The 24,292-nt window shown below is 38.3% G+C and overlaps 1 protein-coding gene across 3 annotated transcripts in view; it reads left to right on the top strand.

Moving 5' to 3' along the window:
- The window catches only part of TAFA2 (TAFA chemokine like family member 2), a 262,989-nt gene that overhangs the window by 220,690 nt on the left and 18,007 nt on the right, over window positions 1-24,292 (top strand). For 2 of the 3 annotated variants that reach the window (XM_075205296.1, XM_075205298.1), the window contains 2 exons: window positions 1,435-1,559; window positions 14,150-16,351. In XM_075205296.1, the coding sequence (XP_075061397.1) occupies window positions 1,435-1,559; window positions 14,150-14,161 (137 nt within the window). In that variant the 3' untranslated portion in view covers window positions 14,162-16,351. Of the gene's footprint in view, window positions 1-1,434; window positions 1,560-14,149; window positions 16,352-24,292 lie in introns of those variants that run through there. The other variant, XM_075205297.1, reaches the window with a different exon arrangement.

The following is a 24,292-nucleotide window of genomic DNA, read 5'->3' as shown; positions in this document are numbered from 1 at the left end:
AAGGCCGTCAGCTTAACACTTGGATCCAGTGCAATGAGATCTTCCTGTCCTTCGAACAGTCTACTGCTAGCTGTCTTGCCCCTAGTGGTATCAGCCCTATGTGAGTGGGACCATGTTACCTTTTTAACCCTGGGTAAACCAGGGAAGTGGCTAAAACAAACCACTCCATACTCTATTATGAGTTGGGGGTAATGTAGTGATGAATTAATCTGGTCACAGCCACTATCTTGGAAACTGAATCAAGGGACCTCCCACACCATTTTTAGCTAAATTAGAATGAACCCTCCCCAGAGACTGTCCCCATATAACTTAGGTAGAGGACAAAAAAATACTGTCCAACTCCTTCTGCACTTAGATAAAACCTAGAAAGCATTTGGATAAGCTTTAGACTAAGGGGTATATTCAGTTAGCCACAGAGTGCCTCTGGAATGGTTGCAAAGGCACTCTGTGGCATTGTAACAACGCAGATTTCTCTTCGCCACTACAAGGGGACGAGGAGAAATCTACGATTTTGGGGTACTGTAGTGCTAGAAAACATGTGCAGCCACGATGTTGAGAGGAACATCGCAGCTAATTGAATTTGCCCTAAGTGTCCAACAGATGGCAAGGATAAATTAATTAGATAAAAGAGGAAGGAGAAAGGAGAAGCATGGAAATCTCATTTTTTATTTACTCATAGAAGGTGTGATTTGCCAAGGCAACAATTTTCTGCTTGCCTGATTCACTGTGGGAGTAAGACGATTACTGGGTCTTAGGAAAGAGGTGGTTTTTGTTAGAATGTGCTGTTGTTTTGCCAGTGTAAATTCTTCATCTGCTGTTTCTCTGTTTTGAAACATATGCAATTCATCAGACTGTACAATTGTCAGGGAAGGTAAACACACCTAGATATGATCAGCATCTCAGCAGCTGTATAGTGAAGAAATGAGTATGCAGAACAACTTTTTATTCCCCATCTTTGAACTTTGCCTATAAATAATATATGTATAAATTGTGTATTCTGACTTCAGAACATACCAGTGATACATGATATTGACTGATCTAGGCAGCATGTGAGTGTCGCACATACGCCAAACAACCTGAGTATTACTGTAATTGCTTGAGGGACAATGAAATGATTGCTTGTTGCCTAATGCTTGTATGTGGTTTTATATGGTTACAGAACTCCTTAATAACCAGTTTCCTTATATTTCACAGTAGTGGTGCATTATACCCTATATAATTAGTATCATATTGTTTTGCATACAGACATAATCACTGAACACCCCTTTCAACAGTTACTAACAGTTGATGCATGGTATGGGACTTATTTGTTCATGAGATATGCTCTGAAACCAAGCAAACATTAAACTGTGGCATATTGATAACTGTATGATTGTTATATTTTTACCTGCATTTTCAATACAATAATCAAACTCTTGACTTTATACTGTACAGCATCAATAGTGGATCAGAAGTGGTGGTGTCAAATGCAGCCATGTCTTGAGGGTGAGGAATGCAAAGTCCTTCCAGACCAAAAAGGATGGAGTTGTGCCTCAGGGAATAAAGTGAAAACAACAAAGGTGATTTGTAGATTACATACATACATACATGTAACCTGGTTGTCTCTTATCACAGTAGTTCATTAAAAGTACAAAACATGCTGTAGAGTGTAATAATTGTAATATTGCCGAATGCATAACGGATGGCCCAATCTAGGGGGTAAATGAAAGCTGCAATTGCTGGAAAAACTACACATGCATTAAATGTTATTTTTTTGTCTGAGGTTAACTGTTCATCATCCAACTGGCATAATACTATACACTAACATACACAGCTCACATACACAGACACCTCAATCCAATCCTCAAATCGCCAATCATGCTCTGACCAAGTGCATGCAGACTGTGCTATTTTGAGGAATGATTGTGATCCGAGGTTGCAAACTAAGGGATCATACTGTGATGCCTGTAACACATAAGAGACTGTTGAAAGTGATGTGGTAGTAGGACTCAGGGGAAACACTAGGCAGGGGTTGTGAAGGATCCTTGCAAGTATTATCTGATGTGTTAATGGTTTATGAAAACAGAAATCATAATAACAATGATACAATTCAAACAAAATTATTATGTTACTAGACTATTCTGTGTATGATGATATAATATAAACCATACTAAATTTAGATAAATAGTAATTTCTTAGGCTATTGTATTTTCTTATGGAAACTGTTGAAAATGTTGAAAATGTCTATATAAAATCTTTAGCTATGTATTTCAACAGCTGAAATGACTCAGACTAGGCTCACAGCTCTCACTGCTGAGAATTCTTAAATTCCCAACCATACTGACTTTAAAACACATCATAATTTCAACAGCCGGTTTGTGCCCCTAGGGGAACTTGATTGCACACCAGCGAATGGTGTTTCCATAATGATGAGGAAAGTGTGTTCTGCTTTTGGTTACAAACAAGAGATTTTAAAAACTGAATAACTTGAAAAGCAGTAAAATGTGTAATACATTTTGTTGTGCTGTTCATAGCAAAATGGACTAATATGAACATATCATATGCCTAATAAGGTTGCATTTGTTTCTGTCAAACGTGCTTGTAGTGAGCATTTACTAGGTATCAAATTCCCCAGTCACGTCAACTCACCTGGGATATTTTGCACCTGTATTGCTTATATTAATGGAAAGTAAGCATATTGTTATGTTGTTGGTGTGAAATATCAGCTTTATGTTATGTGAGCATTTTCTAGTTTGCATCATTATTGTCTACATTTTAATATTATTTAACATGTTACTGCCATTAAATTAGTTTTGCAGAAGACATGGCAGGTTCAACAATACTTGAGACTGCAAGCACAAAATCCTTTGCACCCTAAACCCTAGCCATTCACAACTCATACCATATTAACAATGAGCATTTAAATGTCCTTTCTGGCCTTATCAAAGTGAGGAATATCTGATCCAGAGTGGTTTAGCACCTTTTCTAACATCTAATAACAGAAAACAATTTTTTCCATTATTTAAAATTAGACTGCGTACCATAGAGAGACCTAATATTCACTATATTTCTTAAAACACTGTATGTTGGAAATTTAATTGACCGCATTACTCATGAGAGTAACGTGGCCCGCGCACTATTACTGTTAAGACGGTAATTTTAATGCGGATCTCAGAGCTGCAAGCAAAACTCAGCGTTGAAATTACCGTACTAACGGTAACAATGCACACTATTACAGAAGCAATGTTAATAGTGCGCGGCCACTTGACTCTCACGAGTAACTTGGTCAATTGAATTCCCCTCTATAAGTGAAAATGCCACAAACTGCATAAAGCAATGCCCCAAGAATGATTAGAATTCCTTCTCACCTGTAGAAACTATTCATTAAGCTTCCTGTGACACAGGGACTGCTTCACATCACATGAACTTGTCATGGCACAGTTAAACATAAAGCATGTTTTACGATAACTAAAAGTAAATTTGAAACTTAAATGGGTTGTCCGCTTTTGGATGGTCTTTCTCACTCCCACATTACAATATAATTAGAAATTGGAAATTTTATTTCAACAGTAATATGACTTAAATTCTCCGTGAAACACCCAACAATGTTTGCCTTGGAAAGCAGCTATCTCTACTTCAACCAAATCCAGGTGGAGAAAATATATCTCCTTTTGGCAGCCAAGTCTGGTTTGGCTATGTAAGTGCCGCTCTTGACTATATAGTACTCATGTCTTATGCATTCAGGTACCATACTAGTTATATTCCTTCTGTCTATACAACAAATGCAGTGGATAGCCAAGACACTCAGCGCTGGTGAGAAGGGAGATCCTGCAGATGTGGGAGACCCTGGAGATGTGAGAGTGGGTAAGGGTGTCCGAAAGTGAACAACTCATTTACGTTTTAAATTGATAATTAGCATAAAACATGTTTTATGTTTTACTTTCTCAAAAGTTGTGCCATGGCATTTCAGGTAATGTGAGGCAGTACTTGTGTCATGTTAAGCCTAATTTTTAGTGTCTATGGGATGGAGGGGGAAGTCTAAATGAGTTTATGAGCATTGGCATTCAGTCTGGGGGCATTGCTTTATGCCATTTGGGTGTATGTTTATTTGCAGACCACTGTAAGAAATGTTGCGAAGATTAGGTGTACCATGAAGACAGCTGTCCTCCCTCCATGGGATTTACATAGTTTCGGAAATGATTTTAACGAATCTGTTGTAAAATTTGAAAATGCACTTGAATTTCTCAAATTTCAAAATGGTTTAAGAAAATAAAACAGGTTTGACCATTTTCGATCCAGTTCGACCATATTCAAGCTGATAGAACCATGTTCATGTCTGTTTGACAGTGTACAAACACACATGCAAACTGACTCAGAGTTGTGAGAGTTATATTTGAAATATTTACCTGGGGGGATTATTGTGAACAGCAAACAGCAAAACTAGAAAGTGAATGGGGAGCCTCGAATGACAAACTTTTGATACAGTAAAAACCCCCCACTTATTTTAATACAAATTGCAAACTTTGAAATCAGCAATATGCGAATAGCAAACTGCAAACTTCAAGCACTGTATTGTTAGCAGTTTGATTTTTAATGTTTTTAATTTTTAAAAATATTAAAATATTTTTTTATTAGTTAAAAATATTTTTTACATATTTTAACAGTGTTTTGAGAAAGCTGAAACCACTAATTTTATGGCAAACAGTGAACATGAATCATGAATGGCAGAACTTGAACGTCGCAAACCTCGGACAACAACAAGCCTCAAATGGGAACAGGAAATACGATCTGTAAATGATGAATAGGAGCCACAAATTTCAAACCCATAGCATGAACCAGGATCTACTGATTATGTTCAGGGCTTTCAAACCAGTGAAAGTCGATCAAATATCTAACTGGTTTGAAATTTTCAAACATCTCTACTAATTTTATGTCACCCAGTTCTCACCAGTATGTCTAATAGCACAGACAGTGATCTCGTGGAGAGGCCCTGACAGTAGTTCTATACTATGAATAGCAGCTGACATGCAGGTCCAAGCAAAAGTCAACATAACTTTCTTAGATTGTAAAGTTGTATAGCATACAACTGCGGGGGCAAGATTGATAGTATGCACCTAGTAATTTCTGTCAGGCACCCATCTTTATTTCTTACAAAGTGATATTTTGGGGAGGGATAATTCTACTTTCTCTCATCTTCCCCCACACTTTCTTCTCATCTCTTCTCCCCATTTGTACCAAACATGCTATTTGTCTCTCAATTAATATTACTTATCCTTGTTTCCTTTTTTTTTTGCACAAATTCTCCAGAAATACTGTCTCTATCCCACATGACTTGACACTTTCCCCACCTTATCACTTATCTATGGGTTATGCCCCACACCTGCCAATTTAAATTTTTGTTAAGCAATTATATGCTTATTTCCATTACTGAAGCTATAGGTTGATTTATATTCTACCTCTGACCCTTGGGTCTTAGAAATGCAGAATGTAAAATAATAAATATCAATATAAATGTTACCATCTCTGTATAGATGTTGGTAAAATAACCAATAGTCATCCAGGGAAATTTAGATCTATACTTCTTGCCCTTTATATCTATACTCAGTGGACCTCAACCCCACCCAGTGCCTTGACACCCATCACTGTGTTCTCTCAGACATCTCTAACTCTCCCGTCCCACTCTCTGACCACCATATCCTCTCCTTCACTCCCTCCTCCTCTCCTGCACCCACCTCGACTAAATCTACACTTTCTAGATGTGAAAGAAGAGGATAGATACATTTGTGTATCATCCACATAGAGATGATACTGAAATCTAAAGGAGTTTATTAGTTTTCCTAGAGGTAGGTATAGGTAGAGAATAGCAAAGTAACTAAGACTGAGCTTTGTGGTACTGCAAATGATAAAGGAAGTGGAACGAAAGTGGATCCAGAGAAATTAACAGTGAAAGTGTGATTAGAAAGGTAGGATGACAATTAGGATAGGACAGTATCTTGAAGGCCTACGGAGTGTAATGTTTGTATGAGGAGAGAGCAGTAAACTGTGTCAAATGCAGCAGAGAGATCCAAGAGAATTAAAAGAGAGTAATGGTCTTTAGTTTTAGCTGTGATCAAATCAATGACAACCTTTGTCAATGCTGTCTCTGTGAAGAGTTGAGTACGAAATTCTGACTGAAGAGAATCCAATTGGTTGTTTGCAGTAAGAAAGTGTGTGAGACTAGTGTAGGCAATTCTCTTAAGAATCTTGGAGGGGCATGGGAGCTGAGAGATGGAGTGGTAAATTGAAAGAGTGCTTGGGTCAGAATTTAGTTTTTTTTCATTTCGCTTCTCCCCTTTGCCTCTAAATTACTTGAACAGATTGTCTGCAGCTGCCTCACTAGTCACCTACCGGACAATTCACTTGGATCCTTTCCAATGTGGCTTCTGCCCCCTCCACTATACTAAAACCACACTTTCCAAGGTCACCAATGATCTTCTCTCGGCCAAATCCTGGGTCCACTTGTCCCTGCTCATCCCTCTGGAACTCTCTGTGGCCTTTTGACACAGTGGATCACCCTCTGCTGCTTCAGACCCTTCTTTCTTTTGGTGTCTCTGTCTTTGTCCTCGCATGGTTCACCACATACCTTGCCAACCGCTTCTTCTCTGTTTCAACTTCTGGCTCCTCCTGCCCCCCTTCTGCACTCACCATAGGAATCCTTCAGGGTACTGTTCTTGGCCCACTGCTCTTTTCTCTATACACTGCCTCCCTGTATGAACTCAACACTTCCTTCAGCCTTCAGTATCACCTATACACTGATGACATTCAGCTCTACCTCTCTTCTCTTGATCGTTTCCCTCCCCTCCTCTCTCATGTCTCTGACTGCCTCTCTGCCATCTCCTCCTGGATGTCATCACGTTTTCTCAAAATTAATATAGCCAAAACCAAACTCATTGTCTTCCCTCCTTCTAGATCTTCATCCTCCTTGACTTCACTATCACTGTCAACAATTACACCATCTCATCTGTTCCTCAACACTGCTGCCTGGGTGTCACCCTCAACTCCTCCCCTCACATTCAATCTATTGCCCAATCTTGCTACTTCCAACTATGTAACATTGCTTGCATCCGGCGCTTCCTATCCTAGGATGCCACCAAATTTATTATGCATGCACAAATCATTTCTGATCTTGATTACTGTAACCTTCTTCGCACCGGACTTCCCCACTCCCATCTTGCCCCCCTTCGCTCTATACTTAATGCGGCTGCTAGATTTATCTTTCTTTCATGTCGTTCTTCTTCTGCCTCCCCCTCTCTGCCAATCTACAAGGCCCTCTCCAACTCCACCACTCCATACATCTCCAAAATCCTCTCCATACACACTCCTTCCCATCCCCTGTATTCGGCCAATGACCGTCTCATATCCTTACCTCTGATCTCCACATTCCACTCCCAAATCCAAGGCTGTCCCCTCCACTGAAATGACCTCCCTCCTTCTATCAGACTCTCCCCTTGTCTGAGCAGCTTCAAACGGGCTCTGAAAACTCACCTATTCTTAAAAGCCTACCAGCCATCCACCAAACCATTTCACTATCCTTGATTACCTCCCCATCTCTCATCCTCCCTCCCTCACTGCGCTCCTCTTGCTATGATACCCTCCGCTGATTCTCTTGTGTCGGCTGTCTGTTTACCCTCCCTTTAATTTGTAAACTCTTAGGAGCAGGGCTCTCTTCCCTCATGTGTCTACCTACTACTTCTGCTCCAGCTACTCTGATACTAGCTATGCTTGGTGCTTTTAGAGTTTTAGTGGTACTCTGTTTCGTTTATTGTTCTGTGCTGTCATACCTTGTATGATCTATCTTTGTAATCTGTACAGCACTGCAGACAATTTGCGGCGCCTTATAATTAAAGAATAATAATAATAATATAGTTAATAACACATTAGGGATAATTTTCTAATATTGCATTTATGTGCAACATTTGCACTGAATGACAGAAAAGATTCAGCAGTTCATTTTTTTTGTATACTGCAAAGAAAACACGTGTTTAATTGGTTGCTATGGATTACTACAAATGCTGCACCTAAATGCAATGATAATAAATGAGTTCTATCACTGGATGCAAATTGCAGTGTAGAAAATCAAAGATACTTTCGTTTTGCTCCTGTGAGATATACAACATGATTGTTCTGCAATTATGTCATTTTTAAAAGCACTATATCTCATGAGAATGATCAGTCAGTTGAGAATAAGGCTGCTGTTGGCCTTTGGAAATAATGTTTCCTTACAAACCCTTGCTTGCAAAAACACCTGTACTAGCTTAGTAAAAAAATGGAATAATAACATTGAATATATTTTTATCATTGATCACATAGACCGTTTTGTGGCACAATATACCTCAAAAATATATAGGTCTTTCATTGCAAGAAAATAAAGGAAATTGAGATTTTATAATCTTCTTTTTGCTTATATTTGAAAAAGTGGGCATATTAGGAAAAGTCATGCTGGTTTAGCTTTTACTGGCAGCAAATATACATACATTGTTGACCGGAGACAACACACATTGGTTATTACAGGACTTCATTCATAATATCGATCAGTACAGTCAGCATTGCCTGAATTTCCTCAATGTACGTCAGCATCTGATTTCCAATTGGCTACTGGAGTTCAAAAAATCAGGCAACATTGTCATTGATTGTTCTGCCTGCTTTTGCTGAGAAAAGTTCTGCAGTTAAAATATCATGTTCTGGCCCTGTGTAGTAATGTCTATCCTGCATGGCATGTGCCAGTTTGATTACAACTCACACAAATGTTCTGCCATCTCCTGAACAGAAAGATATAGGGGTAAAATCTCTAAAGCTAAAATGACCTTCCTAGCCACCATCAAAATTAGCACTGTGACTACTATGACAGAACGACTGTATGCATTTAAGATTTATTTTCAAAACGCATTGAATGCACTATACACATTGAAGAGATAATTATTTAGTTTGTTCATTTAAAATGATTTATAAAACTAAAAAAAATATATATATTTAACTATATTTAAAAAATATTTTTTTATAAATCTATTGTTGAAAGTTGTTTTTTTACTTTATGATCAAATAAAAGTTATGTGCGTTTTCAGGTAAAGTTATTATACAAATGTATGTGCGTATACTTAATTCCGCTCTTTGTATAGAGCATATTTCCACCCATATTCGAATCATAAAGTATCTTAAGAAAAACTCTGGTCTGAATACAGGAGTATGCACTATGCAAAAAGTTGCATGCTCTTGTCAAACATGTAAATTATGTTCAATATCTGTTCAGACTTGAATCAGGACATAAATGACAATAAACACTGATAACTTGGACACCTCTTTACTGCTTGCAAATCAGAATTGTGCATTGTGATAAATCTCTTGTGATGCAGGCAGTGAATGGAAGTTTCATTGATTATTTAATGTCAGTTGTTCATAGTGTGGGATATATACTTTTAAGCTTATTTGAAAATTGGGTAAGTGTGTTAATGTTCATGACCTCTGTCCCTTACACTCTGTTGTTCTTATACCCACTTTAGGGGATTCAGCGCTGTACTGCATTAATTGTCTCCCTGTTATATTTGAAACCCGCACAAGTTTTCTAGAGCTAGGACAGGTTCAGGATTTTGGTGAGGCACATGGCCAATACGAGAAGCATTTTGTCTCATTAAAAGTATGGGAAACTCCACAAAATGGGATCTCGATGTTTGATCGCTCTGCTAAATTAGGAGCACCCATGGGAATTATTTAATTCTACCTAACTTCTCAGCTCTGAGTGCAAACTTCTACCCCTCCACAAATGTGTATATCTTACTCTTCAACTCTATGCATCACATATGAAATTCTAGATGCATTTGCGCAGATCAAGAAGCACAATGTTTCAAAAGTTGCTGTTGCACTGTCAAATGGCCATTTTTATTTTTGTAAATGACCACCACTGTTGGCAGATAGTGCTTGAACTATGGCCTCAGCAAGCAGGAACTTTCAAGCTTGGTTTCATCTTCAATGGGCTGCAGTGTTCCTCCTTGACCTCTTCTTTCTCTCAGCAGTCTCCTTACTAGCACAATTGGAAGTCATGACTGCCTTCAAAAAGCTGTTCATATAAAAGTTACTTGGAGGGAACCAGATAAAAGGAGCACAAGCAGAACCCAGCAAAGCAGAACTTGAGTCTGCGGGGATGCTGGACAAATACAGGTCAACATATACCAAAAATTAGAGTCTATAGGGAACACGGCCGTTTTACCAGCGTATAAACACGAAAAATAAAAAAAGATTCAAATAAGATAGAAGGTAGACTAAAGTACTCCAGAAATACAGCTACAGTAGGTTTGAGTACAGCAGCAACCTCATGGTCTACATTAAGCATGCATCTCAAACAAGTTCTTAAAATAATAGAACTATGCAATATACCCTGTGGAAATCATTTTATATTAGTGGTCAGGGAGAGAGGTGGCAGCTTTTGTCCCCTTTGAACAAGCTGAATGCCAAACTGAACATAGGACAGAGTTCTATAACCAAAAAAAGGACAATGTGCAGACAGGCAAAGGCAGTAGTTTTAAAATAACAATGTCTCAATGCAGAGCTCTGTTCTCAATATATTCTGCAACTGGAGCAATATGGGAAAAAAGGTGGCACTCACTAATAACCTAACAGCCCATAACTCTGAAGAATTCACTCCTTTTCACTCAACACCAAGATCCTAGAGAATTTGCATCAAAATTTGTCCATGTGGCAGCCAGGTGGAGCGCTTATGGAAATGAATATCCAGCAGTAGTATTTCTGGGGTTGATAAAAGAGAAATAGATATGAGATAGATGGTAAAGAGGACCTTGCTCATGAGAGCTAATGTCTAGAGGGACTTGGCAATGGTGAAAAAAATGTAAGCTAGTGGGAGAGGGGAGATAGGACTGTAGCTGATCAAACAGAGGGAAGAGTATCAGGTGGGGTAGGATAGGCTATGGGAAAGAGGCTGGTTTTGAGAATGCTTGCAAGATTAAATGTTGGATTACAGTTTGGCTAGGTGGGGTATGGAATTCCATAAGGGGAGAAGTATTGTAGGGAGGAGTGAGAGGTGGTTATCAGAGAAGAGGCAATGTGCAGGTTAGTGGCAGATATAAGATAGCAAGAGGTAAAGTATCTTGTGGCAAGGGCAAGCATGTATGAAAGGGGAGAGTTGGTGAGTGCTTTAAAGGTGAGGGTGAGCAGCTTGAATTGGATTCTGGAGGTAAATCAGTTTCACAGTGGGAGTAGATTGTAGAGGGGAAAGACAGATGAAGGTAAGGCAAGATAGCAGGAGGTAGCAGTAGTCAAGGGGGAGATAATAAGAGAATGGATATAGGTTTTGGTAATGGCATATTCTGGCAATTTATATATGGAGGAGGTGACATGGCAGTGCAAGAGATTGGATGTATGAAGTAAAGCTGATAGTGGAGTAAACACCAAGGCAAGGGCATGGTGAACTGGGTGAATGTGATGTTATAATTCATGACAGAGACTGGGGAAATGGAGCATTGAGCATTAGAGAGCATTGGAATTTTCAAGTGGAGGTAGAGAAGAGGCAATTGGGCAATCCGGATAAAAGAGAGAGAAAAAGGTTCGAGGATGAGAGGTAGATTTGGGTGTTGTTTGCATAGAAGTGGTATTGGAGGCCAACGTATTGTACCAGTTCATATGGAGAATATGTATATAGTGAGAAAATCAGATAGTCAATAACAGAGTTTTGAGAGTCCTCAATAAATAAAGCTAGTGAAATAGAGACACTGAAAGACTATTTACAGGCAGGAGGTGATCCAGGAGAAAACAGTGTCATGAAGGATATCTAGGAGAAGAGGGTGGTTAACTGCATCAAAAGAAGCAGAGAAGATAAGGAGCAAGTGTGGGAAGTAGTGACCCTTTGACTAAGGGTGAAGAAGATGGAAGTCAGATTGCATGGGGTTCAGGAGGGAGTGAGAGAAATGGAAATGGGTCAGTTAGTTGTACAAAAGCTGCTGAAGTAGGTTGGAAGCAAAGGAGAGGAGTGAATGGAGTGGTAGTTGGAGAGAGAGGTAGGGATGAGACATGGTTTCTTGGTGATTGAAGAGATTATGACTTGTTTGAAGAAAAGTGTCAGTGGAGAGGAACAGGTTGAAGAGGTGAGCTAGGTGCAAACATTGATGGAAGGGAGCAGAGGAGTTGGGAGTAAATGGGCTAGAGGGAACAGGTTGAGGGGTAGAGGAATTGATGGTTCTGAATACAACAGTAACAGGCGAGAAACAATTGCCATAGGGCAGTGGGATAATGCAGTTGAGGGGAAAGGGGACATGGGGTCATGGGGGGACCTGGCAAAAGTAGATTTCCTTATATATGGCACTTATTTTGTCTTTGAAATAGTAAAAGAAATTGTGGGCAGTGACAGAAGAAGTGGAGCATTGTGGGGATGTGTAGAGAAAGGAATTGAAAGTAGGAAAGGGTGAGCATTAGGGACTAAAAGTAGATTTTTTGTCAAAAGAGTTGGTGGTATAATAAGACTATAAATAAAGAATGAATTTGTAATGGAGAAAGTCATTGTTGGTGCAAAATTTTCTCTGTCAACCGGCAGTACGGAAGCAGTTTAGCAACTGGTAGGCCAGTTTGATGTGCTAGAGGTAGTTTGTATTTCTTTGTCTAGAACTGAGGTAAGTGTAATCTTACAGATAAAGACTGCCACATCAGGGCAAAACATGGTAGAAATCGGACATAGGAATGGTGCAAGTGTGGCTAAGAAGAGTATAGGGTCAAGTTTGTTTAGGTGCCACTGTGCGCACATGGATTTCAGTGCAGGAAGTAAGATGAGGTAGAAGGACAGGTAATGTTCAGAGAGTGGGAATGCTGAGTTGCGAAGCTGGAGATGGCACAGAACTGTTAGGCCATGAGATTCAGGGATTGTCCATCATGATGGGTGAAAGATTAGGTAAACTGGAAGAGTCCCCAGGAGGAAGTAAGACTTAAGAAATTAGACAGCAGTGTCAGTGGGGTTGTCAATATGGATTTTATAACTCCCTAGAATAAGAGTGGACAGGTCAGTGGAAAGAAAGTGAGAAAGCCAGGCAGTAAAGTTATCAAGTAATTGGGAGGCTGGGCCTTGAGGGCAAAACATGATAGCAACATGAAGGTGGAGTTTAGATGGATTATATGGTCTTCAAAGATGGAGAAGGAGATTCTGGGGTGATGTCTCAGATTGTTCATGTAGGGGACAAAAGGAAGCCTTTTCGGTCACCAGGTCACGGAGTGTAGCTGAAGGAGAGACCCCCATAGTAGCAGGAAATGTAGTGTCAGACCCAAGTATCAGCAATGGCAAAGAGGCTGGCTGAAGGAATTAGAGAGGAGGAATTGGTCATGAATAGATGTGAGTGAACAGACAGATCTAACTCTTCAGAATGGGCAGATATGAGGGAATTTAGAAAGTAGAGAACTGAGAATTAGTTTGTAAGGATTGGAGGCTTGCAGTGGGTGGGTATATTTTGCGGTAGGAGGAATGTGAACAGATAGTGAGAATTGTGTGGGGCCTAGGGTTAAAAGAGATGTCACCTGCAGCCAGGAGGGTTGGGTGAGTGAGAACAAGGACCAGAGAGGATGGTATGTGGGTGACAGGGTAGTTCCAGTTTGTGTTTGTGTAAAGGGGAGGGTGCAGTGAGCAGAGCATTTTTAGGTACAGAAAGAAGAAAAAGTGGTTACAGGGAAAAAGCTGCCTGTTTTTTTCCACATACTTTGCAATTTCAGTAACATAATTAAGTAATTGAAATTAAAGGTATGTTTTACCAACATCAGCACAGCAAGGTGTCAAATGTATAGCTGGTTTTGCAGGAAATAATGTAGGCATCTAAAATAGTGTTGTAGTTAATTTGGTTGAGATATAACCACATTTTAGCTTTTTCTTAATCTAGTTACTCTGCGCAAAGTATAGTTTTGTAATACTTCAAGAGATAAATATCTGAGACTTTAATTATACAATACTTTGCTTCACATTATTTCTTGCTGTAACATAGAAAGTTATAATGTAGAGATACCATGATTTGAGACCTCTGCGCAACTCTGCACAATATAATCAGCACTATTTATGAACTTGCTAAGAAACTGTCTCTACAATAGTAAACTTTCCTTACAGGTGAAGTTAAATAATCAAATTAATGAATATGTATTCTCTTTGTCCCCTCAGGTGACGCGATAGCTGTAAGGAATGTAAAAATGAGGATTCTAACTGGAAGATAATATCTAAAAAACATTTTATGATGCAAGCATTTCTTAAGAAAATGACTATCAGAACTTGAGCTAAATTGTTATATACAAAACATCGAGAGCACAATTATTACTGAATCCAGTCCCAATTCATGGACCATGTTGTGAGTGTTCAAGCTGTTGAGTGCATGAATAGCTCAGTGTGAACGCAAAGTAAGAAGTGGAAAATGAATCCATATTTTATTTCAAATAAAACAGATTTGCAATCAGAAGTCTAATCAACACACATTTTATAATCTGTTCTCTGCTAATGTATTGGTAATGAGATTGTATATGCCTATCACATTTTCTTCAGCATGCCACAAATTTCAACAGTTTTATTTAATTTTTTATGTTGCCCCTAGTAATCAACACCACTTTAAAAGAGCATGTTTGATTATATCCTCACATAATTACAGATGAGTAATCAGTTAACAAGCCAACTCCTGAAGACTAGCTTTGTCACATTTCTACAAATGCCTATGATGAAGCAGATATTTCACCAAATATAACTAGTCACAGTGCTGTGTATAATTATATATCACTTGATTGTTGCCTGAGTACAAAGTCAGCATATTAAAAAATACCAAATGTGTGAACTTATTTAAGCACATGTAAGTGTTTCACTTATTATTTTACAGATGTGAGTTTTGTTACCATAGCTAACCAAATAGAAATCTTGTTAGCAATTGAGTATGATTATCTGCAGGCATTAAATGTTTGATAGTGGATTGTGTTAACAACAGTATTTCTGCTTTTCATGTGGGGCATTTACAAGTGTATGGATGACAGTATCAATGTATATTCAGTTTATGTGTATAATTCTGTCAAGTTTATTTTCTAATCTCAATTTTTAAGCTAAATTTTATTGATCTCTGCACTAACGTATATTTTATTATTTTATTTGTTTTAATTTTATCAGTTGCTCTCTGAAATCATCATTATGCATACAGTACATAAAGCCTTAATCGGAAAGAAAGTGATGACTTTTGCTTGTATCAACATTTGGATAAAGAATTATAAAGAGAGACTGTTTTGAACACACAAAATACACATAACACAATACAACCTAAGTTAGGAATAGTGTATACTATACAGTAGAAGAATATTTGTGGGAAATAGTTTTACTAGAAGGGCCATTTTGACAATAAAATAAAAAAATAATATATTTTCTGGGGATGACAAGTTACGATGTAAAGTTATTTGTACTTTTGGCCTTAGATTGAATGTGTTATGACAATTTTGTAAACTAAACTAGCACTGTTAAAAAAAAAACAAAAAACAAAAAGGCACTTTTTTTATTTTGACAATAAATATAAATGCAGGATATAGTTCGGAATGTGACAGACAGAGCTGCTTCTAAGTTTTAATGTGTAAGCGGTCAGATCAAAGAAGATTAGGCCAATTATATATATATATATATATATATATATATATATATATATATATATTTGGCACTCCCCAGTGAGTGGCACCTATTGCCTTGCCTGCGCCTACTATAACTAGAGACAGTCTTGATGTTCGATAAACACCTGGTTAACTTTTGTAATTCACAAGCTATGAGGCTAATTGATGATGAAGACATGTCAGTTAACCCTGCACTATTATGCAGAAAAAATGTTTGTTGTTTAAGATTGTTTAAAATAAATGCATCATGTACTTTTTTCCATTAATCTGGGTGATCATAAAATGAACATTTCTAAGCACAGGTATTCTTATAGCTTACATCAAAATTAGGATAAACAGTTTAGAAAATTAATGGTATTTCTGATATCTCCACATAGGTGTGTGTTATTTTGAGGAATATGGTGACTTTGGTAAGATTTTTTAAAACAAATGGAAAGGAGATGTATTCTCTAGTACAGTTAATTTTATCTTTGAATTAAAGTAGATGTCATGCTTTCCATGTGTGTCTGATTGTGTCTATTTTTTAATAAAATAAATTATAAACAAATAAATACATAAAATGACTACACTCCTTAAATTGTACTTTGACCTTAAGACGGTACAACTCAAGCAAATAACGTCCATTGTTTACTTGTATACAGAGTTCCAGATATTTATAACTGAACAAAAAAGTTTGAATATAGTATACCATATATACATTCTGTCCTTGGAAAAAATAAATAACGGTTTCAACTTCTGTTGTTAATTTTATTACATTATGCTTCTCACAAAAAACAAAAAATTGTGATCTATAAATATTACCAGAAATTGTATTTTGAAGGAAATGGGGAAATGTAATGGTATTGTACCTACTGACCCTTTTCTCTAAGTCTGCATTATCTGTAGCCATTTCTAAGCATAACCATATACAAAAAAAACTGCATACTCATGTCTTAAAAATAACACAATGTTGAAGTACAAAAGGAGACATTATTATTATTATTTTCTATACTTTATTTATATAGTGCCAACATGCTACACAGCTCTGTATATTGAGGGATCATATACATTTCATAAAATGACATGGAAGTAATGATAGCCCTGTCCAAATAAGATTACATTCTAAGAGGTGTGGGTAACACTTAAAACATCGGGACAAATTGATCATTATTGGTTAAACCTTTGTTTCAAGGAGACAATACGAGTTACAAACTAGGCCTTTTGCATCATTGTACAGTATGTATCTGGAGTATACTGGCATGTACAGTGAATTATGACTCTGCATAGTTCAATGTCTGTATGTGTGTGCAAAAAATTATATATAAATATTGTGACAAAGGGAATGGTTTTCCATAGTCCTCTAAGAGAGGAATCGGCAGTTCAGCTGACAGTCTGCAGGTAAAGGCTACAGACCAGGTTACACACAGGTATAGCCATGCATCTAGGTTTATAGATATACAGGTATAAGATATGTGTGACAAAGTAGAAGTGTGAAATGTGATTTAACTTACATGCGTTGAAAGTGTCTTTTCCACAGCAACAGCAGAGCTCACAGGGTGTGTCTGTAGTGAAGAGGAATTGCAATGTCACTAAGGAGGCTTTCTTTTAAAGGCAAGGTGGGAATATCGCCTGTCCATCAAGCTAAGGCTCAACTATTAAAACCTGTACAGAGCATTGCTGTGTATTTGTGCATTGTGACCGATGCTAGCTGGTGACCGGTGACCAGAGAGGGAAACTAGGGCTAACCAGTGTAAGGTTGCTGGGCATCCTCCTGGTGAAGTATATGCTGTTTATTGTGATGGAACAACTTCTTAAGCAAGAAGTTATCCATGTATGAATCACCTGAGGGTGTCTGTGTCACAAGTGGTGTTAGAAGTGGGGATCGCTGAGGACAGCCAAAGCACAGCTGTCCACCCAGCCAACACAACAAACTGTTTAAAGCTGTCAGTTGCAGTGGGAAGATTGCTGTATTGCAGAGAAAGCAAATATTCTGTCTGTGGAGAGACAGAAAGGAACAATATTACTGGGGACTGTTCAGTTTTTTTTATTTTGCAAAGAAAGCAAACATTTTAAAAATTGCTATGCATTGTAGTGCCACACATTGCTTACCAACTGAACTGTGGTTGAGTGTAGTCCATAGAAACCTTGTGCACAGAAGGTGCCGTTTTGACTGTGTGGGAGGCTAAATCACCTATGTGCTTTGCTAATTGCCTGTGGAAAGTGCTGGATATGTGTAAAGACCAAGTTTAATGTTTAAAGGCTGCAATAGAGCAAAGAGTAATTGCTGATAGTACAAATTTTATTTACTTCAAAAATATGGGCAAGAGAAAGAATAAACTATGTCAGAAAGAAAGATAACAAACAGGTGCGTCTCAAATTTAGTCCCTTCAGAAAAATTTGGAAAACTTGCATGGGAGTTTGCAGAGTGGAGATGAAGTTGAAAAATCTCATGCTCTCTGCATAAACCTGGTGTTACCTGCATCAGATTATGTGACCAGGGAAGAGTATGCTTGCTTGGAGAAAATGTTTACAGAGGAAAACTGCTGTCTTGTAAAAGAAGTGTGGAATTTAAAGTAGCAGAGAGAGCAGGAAATTGTGGGTTTTGAATAACAAGTTGAATGTGTTGCAGAAATTGTGTGAAGTAAGAGAAAAAGCAGTGGGAGCTTTTAAAGAGATAGCAGCAGAGAAAGACTGAGAAATTGCTGTTTTAAAACAAAAGCTTGTCATGGTTCAGCAAGAGGTGTACACAACAATAGAGTCTGTAAAAGAACTTGTGGAGTGCAAGTTAGAGAGGCTTCATCTGGCTGTAGAGTGTGAAAAGCTTTAACAATAACTCCATGAGGAAAAGACTAGATATGCTGAGGAACAAAGCCAAGCAGTGGCCTTGACATTCTGTCAGAGGGGTTTAGTGAACACCAAGGGTGAGAGCATCCAAGTGGGTAAACTCAATGCCAAAGGCCTAAAAGGGAACACTGCTGCTAATCTAGGTCCAGCTGTAAGGGTGTCTGACTGGAGATTCTTTAAGTGCGGAGAGTTTGGTCACTTTAAAGACAAGTGCACAAGACCCCATACACCCAAGGACGGTTCACTTGCCAGTGTTTTTCCAATAATCAAAGTGACTGTGTGTGAGAGCAACAAGGTTGTCCGAGCAGTCTCCCAAATTGGGCATGTCTGTACAAATTGCTGTCCAGGGAGTTTCACAACCAGTGGCTCTCCAATAATTAAAGTCACTGTGTGAGTGAGAGCAACAAGTTTGCCCAAGCGGTCTTGGACTCAAGAGTGACTTTACAATGGTTTCCAATTCTATCCCAGCTGGAGCCAAAGCATCGCGGTTCCCCAGAACTAAAGTGCACTGTACACATGGGGTAACGAGGAGATTAAAAGGGTCTCTTTTGACCATAAGTCTTAAGGGCCAAACCGAGGAGGTAGGGGCTGCTATAGTGGCTAAACTGCTGAATCCCCTTGTTCTGGGGCTAGACTTCCCACTAATTAAAGAGGTCCACGTTGAGCAAATCTGGTGGGACATGCCAGCAACTGATACATCGGTCAAATGACCGGTCTTGAAGGATCTGTCAAAAACACCATAACATCTGGACCTCGATCTTTGAAAGTCTTGCTGTGACCTCCAGGAATGCATTCTGGTTTGGATGTTGTCACAGAAACCTAGACAGCTGAAATCAGCATTGGCTGGTGACATCTCGGATGGGCCTACCTTGTCTGTTGGTGAGGGTATGGTCTGTCTGACTATTCTGAACTGCTACGTGTGCCAAACTTTGCAGGTGACCAGAAAGATGATGTCATTTTAAAACATATCTTTAGAGTAGCTATTAATGTTGGTATTATGGTGAGTGCTATTTCGAGTTATTACTGTGAAGGGGAGAAAAAATAAACGAATAGCGAGTAGTTGCAAAGGTTCATGTACCCTTCGTGCTGGGACCAGCACACACTCAGGTGCGTGGTGGACACTTAGGGAAAGGGAGAACAAGGGAACAGGTTCTATGCAGGTTTTACTGGCCCAGAGTCTGCTTAGCTGTGAAGAGGTTTTGTAGGGCTTGTGTGGTGTGCCAGAAAACCTACCCCAATATCTCAGTACAGCCACAGTTAAAAAGGGCTCATAAGCATCCTTTAACAAAAATAAGGGGCTATGAGTGGAGAGAGAGAGAGGACAGGCTGTTACAGGAAAGTGTTACAGTGTTATCAAGTGGCAAGAAAAAGAATCCTTATTCATATGCATGTAAGTGAGCTTGAGAGCACTCTTAAGGTGGTAATGGAAGAGGCCAAACATTTGAGATATGCTGTTGGACAAGGTGTGGTTAACACTAAGTTGAATAGAATGGAATATAGACCGGGGATTTTGCACAATACAGATAGATTGTCACGGAAATCTGGACTGTCAAGCGAAGTCCACGTCATTCTACTTGGTGATGCTAGGGGGAGGGATAAGTACGTGACAAAAGGAATGGTTTGCTCAGACCTCTAAAAGAGGAATCAGCTATTCAGCTGACAGACTGCAGGTAAAAATTTCAGACCAGGTTAAACACAGATATAGCCGTGCACCTAGGTTCAGATATGCATGTGTAAGGCGCGTGACAAAGAAAAGTATGAAATGTGATTTAACTTACATGCTTTGAAAGTGTCTTTCCACAGCAACAGAAGAGCTCACAGGGTGTGTCTGTGGTGAAGAAGAATTACAGAGCACCTGAGGAGACTTCCTTTTAAAGGCAAGGTAGGAATGCTGCCTGCCTATCAAGCTAAGGCTATGGGAGGAGTCTCAATTATAAAAACCTGTACTGTGCATTTAAGCATTGGGACCAACAACAACTAGTGGACGGTGACCGACGAGGCTAGCCAGTGTTAGGTTGCCTGGTATCGTCCTCTCGATGTATATGCTGTATATTGTGATATTGTGATGGAGAAACAATAAAAATACAGTTTATTTCAAGAAACATGTTGTCCATGTATGAAGCACCTGCGGGTGCTGTGTCACAGTGCATATATATATATATATATATATATATATATATATATATATATATATATATATATATATATATATTCAGTGGTTTAGGTGGGCTGCCCTTCTGATCAAAACCCCCAACTTTGGAAGTGAGTGCCAGGGATGGAGAAATAGAAGCGCCTCCCCTGTTAAAGAGCCTCCCCAATCCATGGCATTTCTCATGAGTTTAAACATGCTGCATGCATTTATATTGTCAGAATGTTTTTTTTCTGTCAGCATTATAAGAAAAACAACAGATCATGGTGGGAGGTAATCTGTGGTTTTCTTAACCGCTTGAATTCAGAGGACAAGCAGGACTTGTTCTTAGCACTTATTTTCTTGTGCTTTTTTTTATAAATATGTCATGTTTACGTTCTTTAACTTTCTAGCATAGTGGTGAAGGTCCATCCACTGGTACTCTCACTGTTTCCACAATTGAATCATCAAGCTACATATTTTCGAGGCAATTCTTCCTGAGCAATATTGCAATATGTAAGGTCATCTTCTAGGCAGCATCACTTTACTGGACTGGAGTGTTTCTCTCTGGAATGTATGTACACATGTATATGCATTACATTTATTGATAGTGATATGTAACATTTTTAGATTGTAAGGAGTTTTGTATCACCAATGACAACATTTTTAATCTGTTTGAAAGCTTTACTAAACTGTGAGCGTTTTTTTTGACAGTTAGAAACAGTGAATCAACACATATACATTCCATACTGCACTGAAAACACAAGAGAAAGAGGGAACTTGTGTTTATCTCTTTGACTTTCAGTGTAATCTTGCTCCTCTCTTTATTTAATTTTTTTTCGAGAAGAGGTGGAATACTGGGTAAGGAGTAGGGTGAGGCTGAATGGACCATAGTACCCTCCTTTATAGCTAGTGTTACCAGCGGCATGGTATGAGCAGCAATTATAGCATTAGTCCCTGGTATACAAGACTAGATCCATCCCCAACTGTTTTTCCGATCTGATAAGATGCATGCCATATATATTATTGCATATATCTGATTTATTTTCAATATTTATATAATATATTTCATGGATTATTCCCTAGAGCAAGTCTAGCTGGATGCAGATTACTGAATAATTCCTTTATAGAAGAGAATCTGTAATTATTGGTTAATACTAATACAGGTAGTTTGTTCTGTTGTCAAACTTTAAATCTCAGAAAAAAACAAATTGCATTAGTATTAGAGAACATATTAGTTATAATTACTTCCATGATAAATGTTAAAAGATCATACTGTGAAATTAGAAAACAAGCACTTCCATATTAAAGAAAACGAAAGGTAGGGGATAAATAAAGCAAGAATTGGCCTAAATTTTCTAGGAAAATATTTTAGCCAAGAGACAAATAAATATTTCAAATAAACTCGTTTTACAGTTCTCACACCCTTTTTAGTTTATTTGATATACTTTTATTTAGAAAAAACATACAACACATTTGAATACAATTGTATTCACAATGCACCAAAGTCATAGTTAAGAGTATATAGTTGATACAATTTTAAGGTAGATCTGTTACCTACCTTACAATTAAAATCTCATTATACCATGCAATCATTGGTCAGTTCAATAATGATCAAATGGTGAAAACAGCCGACATTTTTACATTTTTGGCAGTCTACATAATGTAGCGAAAGGCAAGCCTTGGGGACAAAGAGGAAAACTGAATGGGCTGGTTAAAATATGAGGTAATGTTTAGAATATATGTCCTACAGTTTTTAAGGATGAATGAAGACAGATGTCCATCAGTTACACACTTGTATTGACTCTGATTACATTGCTTGACAGGAATGAAAACGAAGCCACTAGTGTGACAACTTAAACTGCCATGGTAAAAAATACCCTATACTAAGGAAAGCTGACTAATTCCCTAGATCAATCACCCCCATAATGTCTTCTTCTAGTTATAGCTTCAGGCACATGCTATATAAGAATGGCATCTAACACATTTTAAAATTCTGTGGGTAAATTTGTCATCAATACCCCCTGTATTAAGTCATTTCATAGCCTAACCATTCCTACAGTAAGGGACTTCTTAACCAATCTGGTGGCTATAGCACAAAGAAGAGTCCATTGTGGTGGTAAATGCACAATTCAGAGGCCATACAGATTTCTGTCACACACAAAAGACCCAAATCTCATGTATAGTATGCAACACATACACAGTATGAAGGCTAATGTAGAATATAAACTCCTAATATAGTGAGGGTCAGGGGCTGGGCTGGTGGGCATTTGCCCATAGTGGGCTACCTTGGGCTGGGTCACTGGGCCACCTGCATTTTTTTCCTTTAAAATGTTCCTAATAGGCTGCTGAGTCGAGTCTTGCCCCCCAGGCTGCAATTTGCCAACCCTTCCCTGGTGATGGTATATAAAACAGACATCCAATCTGAAGGCTAGTATATAGAATACCTAAAATATGTTCACTAGTATTTAAAGAAGCCATCTATGCTCGAGATTAGTGTATAATAGAACTATAATCTGGTGGGTAGTAGAAAAGTGTGAAAATTTCAGCCCAGTTCAAAATTCACTCGACTTTTAACAGATTGATGGCCACAAACATGTTAGTATTACAATAGTCAGCAGATCCTGATTCAAAATTGTGGTTCAAGGTTCGTTGTTTGCAGCTCATATTTGCTGTTTACATAAAATGAGTTTTTAAAACATTTTAAACACTATATAAATAATATTTTTATTTAATAAAAAAGTTTTTTAACATTTTTTTTAAATCAAATACTACTGTGTTTGAAACTCACTGGTCAAGGTTATCTGTTTCAATTCACTTGCAATTAAAAACTGTCAAAATGTATCAATTTTGGTTTGAACATGTATAACTCGGTTTGCCTGTGTGTGGATCAGCTCGACCATGTGCAAAGCTGATTGAACATAGTCACAAGGCTCAACCAGGTTGATCTAGCTCTGGTGAACTTTTGATTTTGAGTTTGGTTATAGCATCTCTAGTGAGTAGTATGTAAAGGAAACTTTTAATCTGGTGGCAAGTATACAAACCTCTAATCTGTAAACTAGTAGTCAAAGCATAACTCAAGGACCAGGTCTAGAGTCTGGCAGTCCCTCTGTCTACAATGAATTCACCATCTACAAGCTTGATTAATGGAAAGTTACATCTTGCAAATAACTTCTGCTACCTGAATTATTCTTATTGTTGAATAGGATATTTTTAATCCAGTTGTCTGTAGGACACTTATAAAAGCAGAGCACTGAGAGCTGTCTGCTAGACATTAATGACATCTCCCAGTGACCCTACTCAAATTAGTAACAAGCAAATTGCAGTGGGGGGCCCAGCAGTATAAACTTTGGTAGCGCGTAGCCCTCCTGCCCCACAGATTTTTACAGGCCACTTACATGGTTCTCCCGGCACTCCTCTGATAGTGGCCTGGTATAAGAACCTCAAGTTCTCTTTTGTCCTTCGTATAGGTAGGTATCCAAAGACTCTACACCCTATTCAAGATGTGTGTCTAATTAGTGTCTTGTAAGGGGGTAAAACTATGTTTGCATCATGCATATTAACACCCATTTAATGCATCCCAGGATTTCATTAGCCTTTGCAGCATAAGTATGGAATACTGCTACTCTGCATTTTGCTCTCTAATATTTCTAAGTTATTTTCTCATATTTCCCCTGTTGCATCGCTTAATATAAAAGTAACATAATTATTACATCAGCCTAGTTG

Source organism: Mixophyes fleayi, chromosome 4 (genome assembly GCF_038048845.1).
Source record: "Mixophyes fleayi isolate aMixFle1 chromosome 4, aMixFle1.hap1, whole genome shotgun sequence".
Lineage (NCBI taxonomy): Eukaryota > Metazoa > Chordata > Amphibia > Anura > Limnodynastidae > Mixophyes > Mixophyes fleayi.
This window is presented reverse-complemented; position numbering and strand designations above follow the sequence as displayed.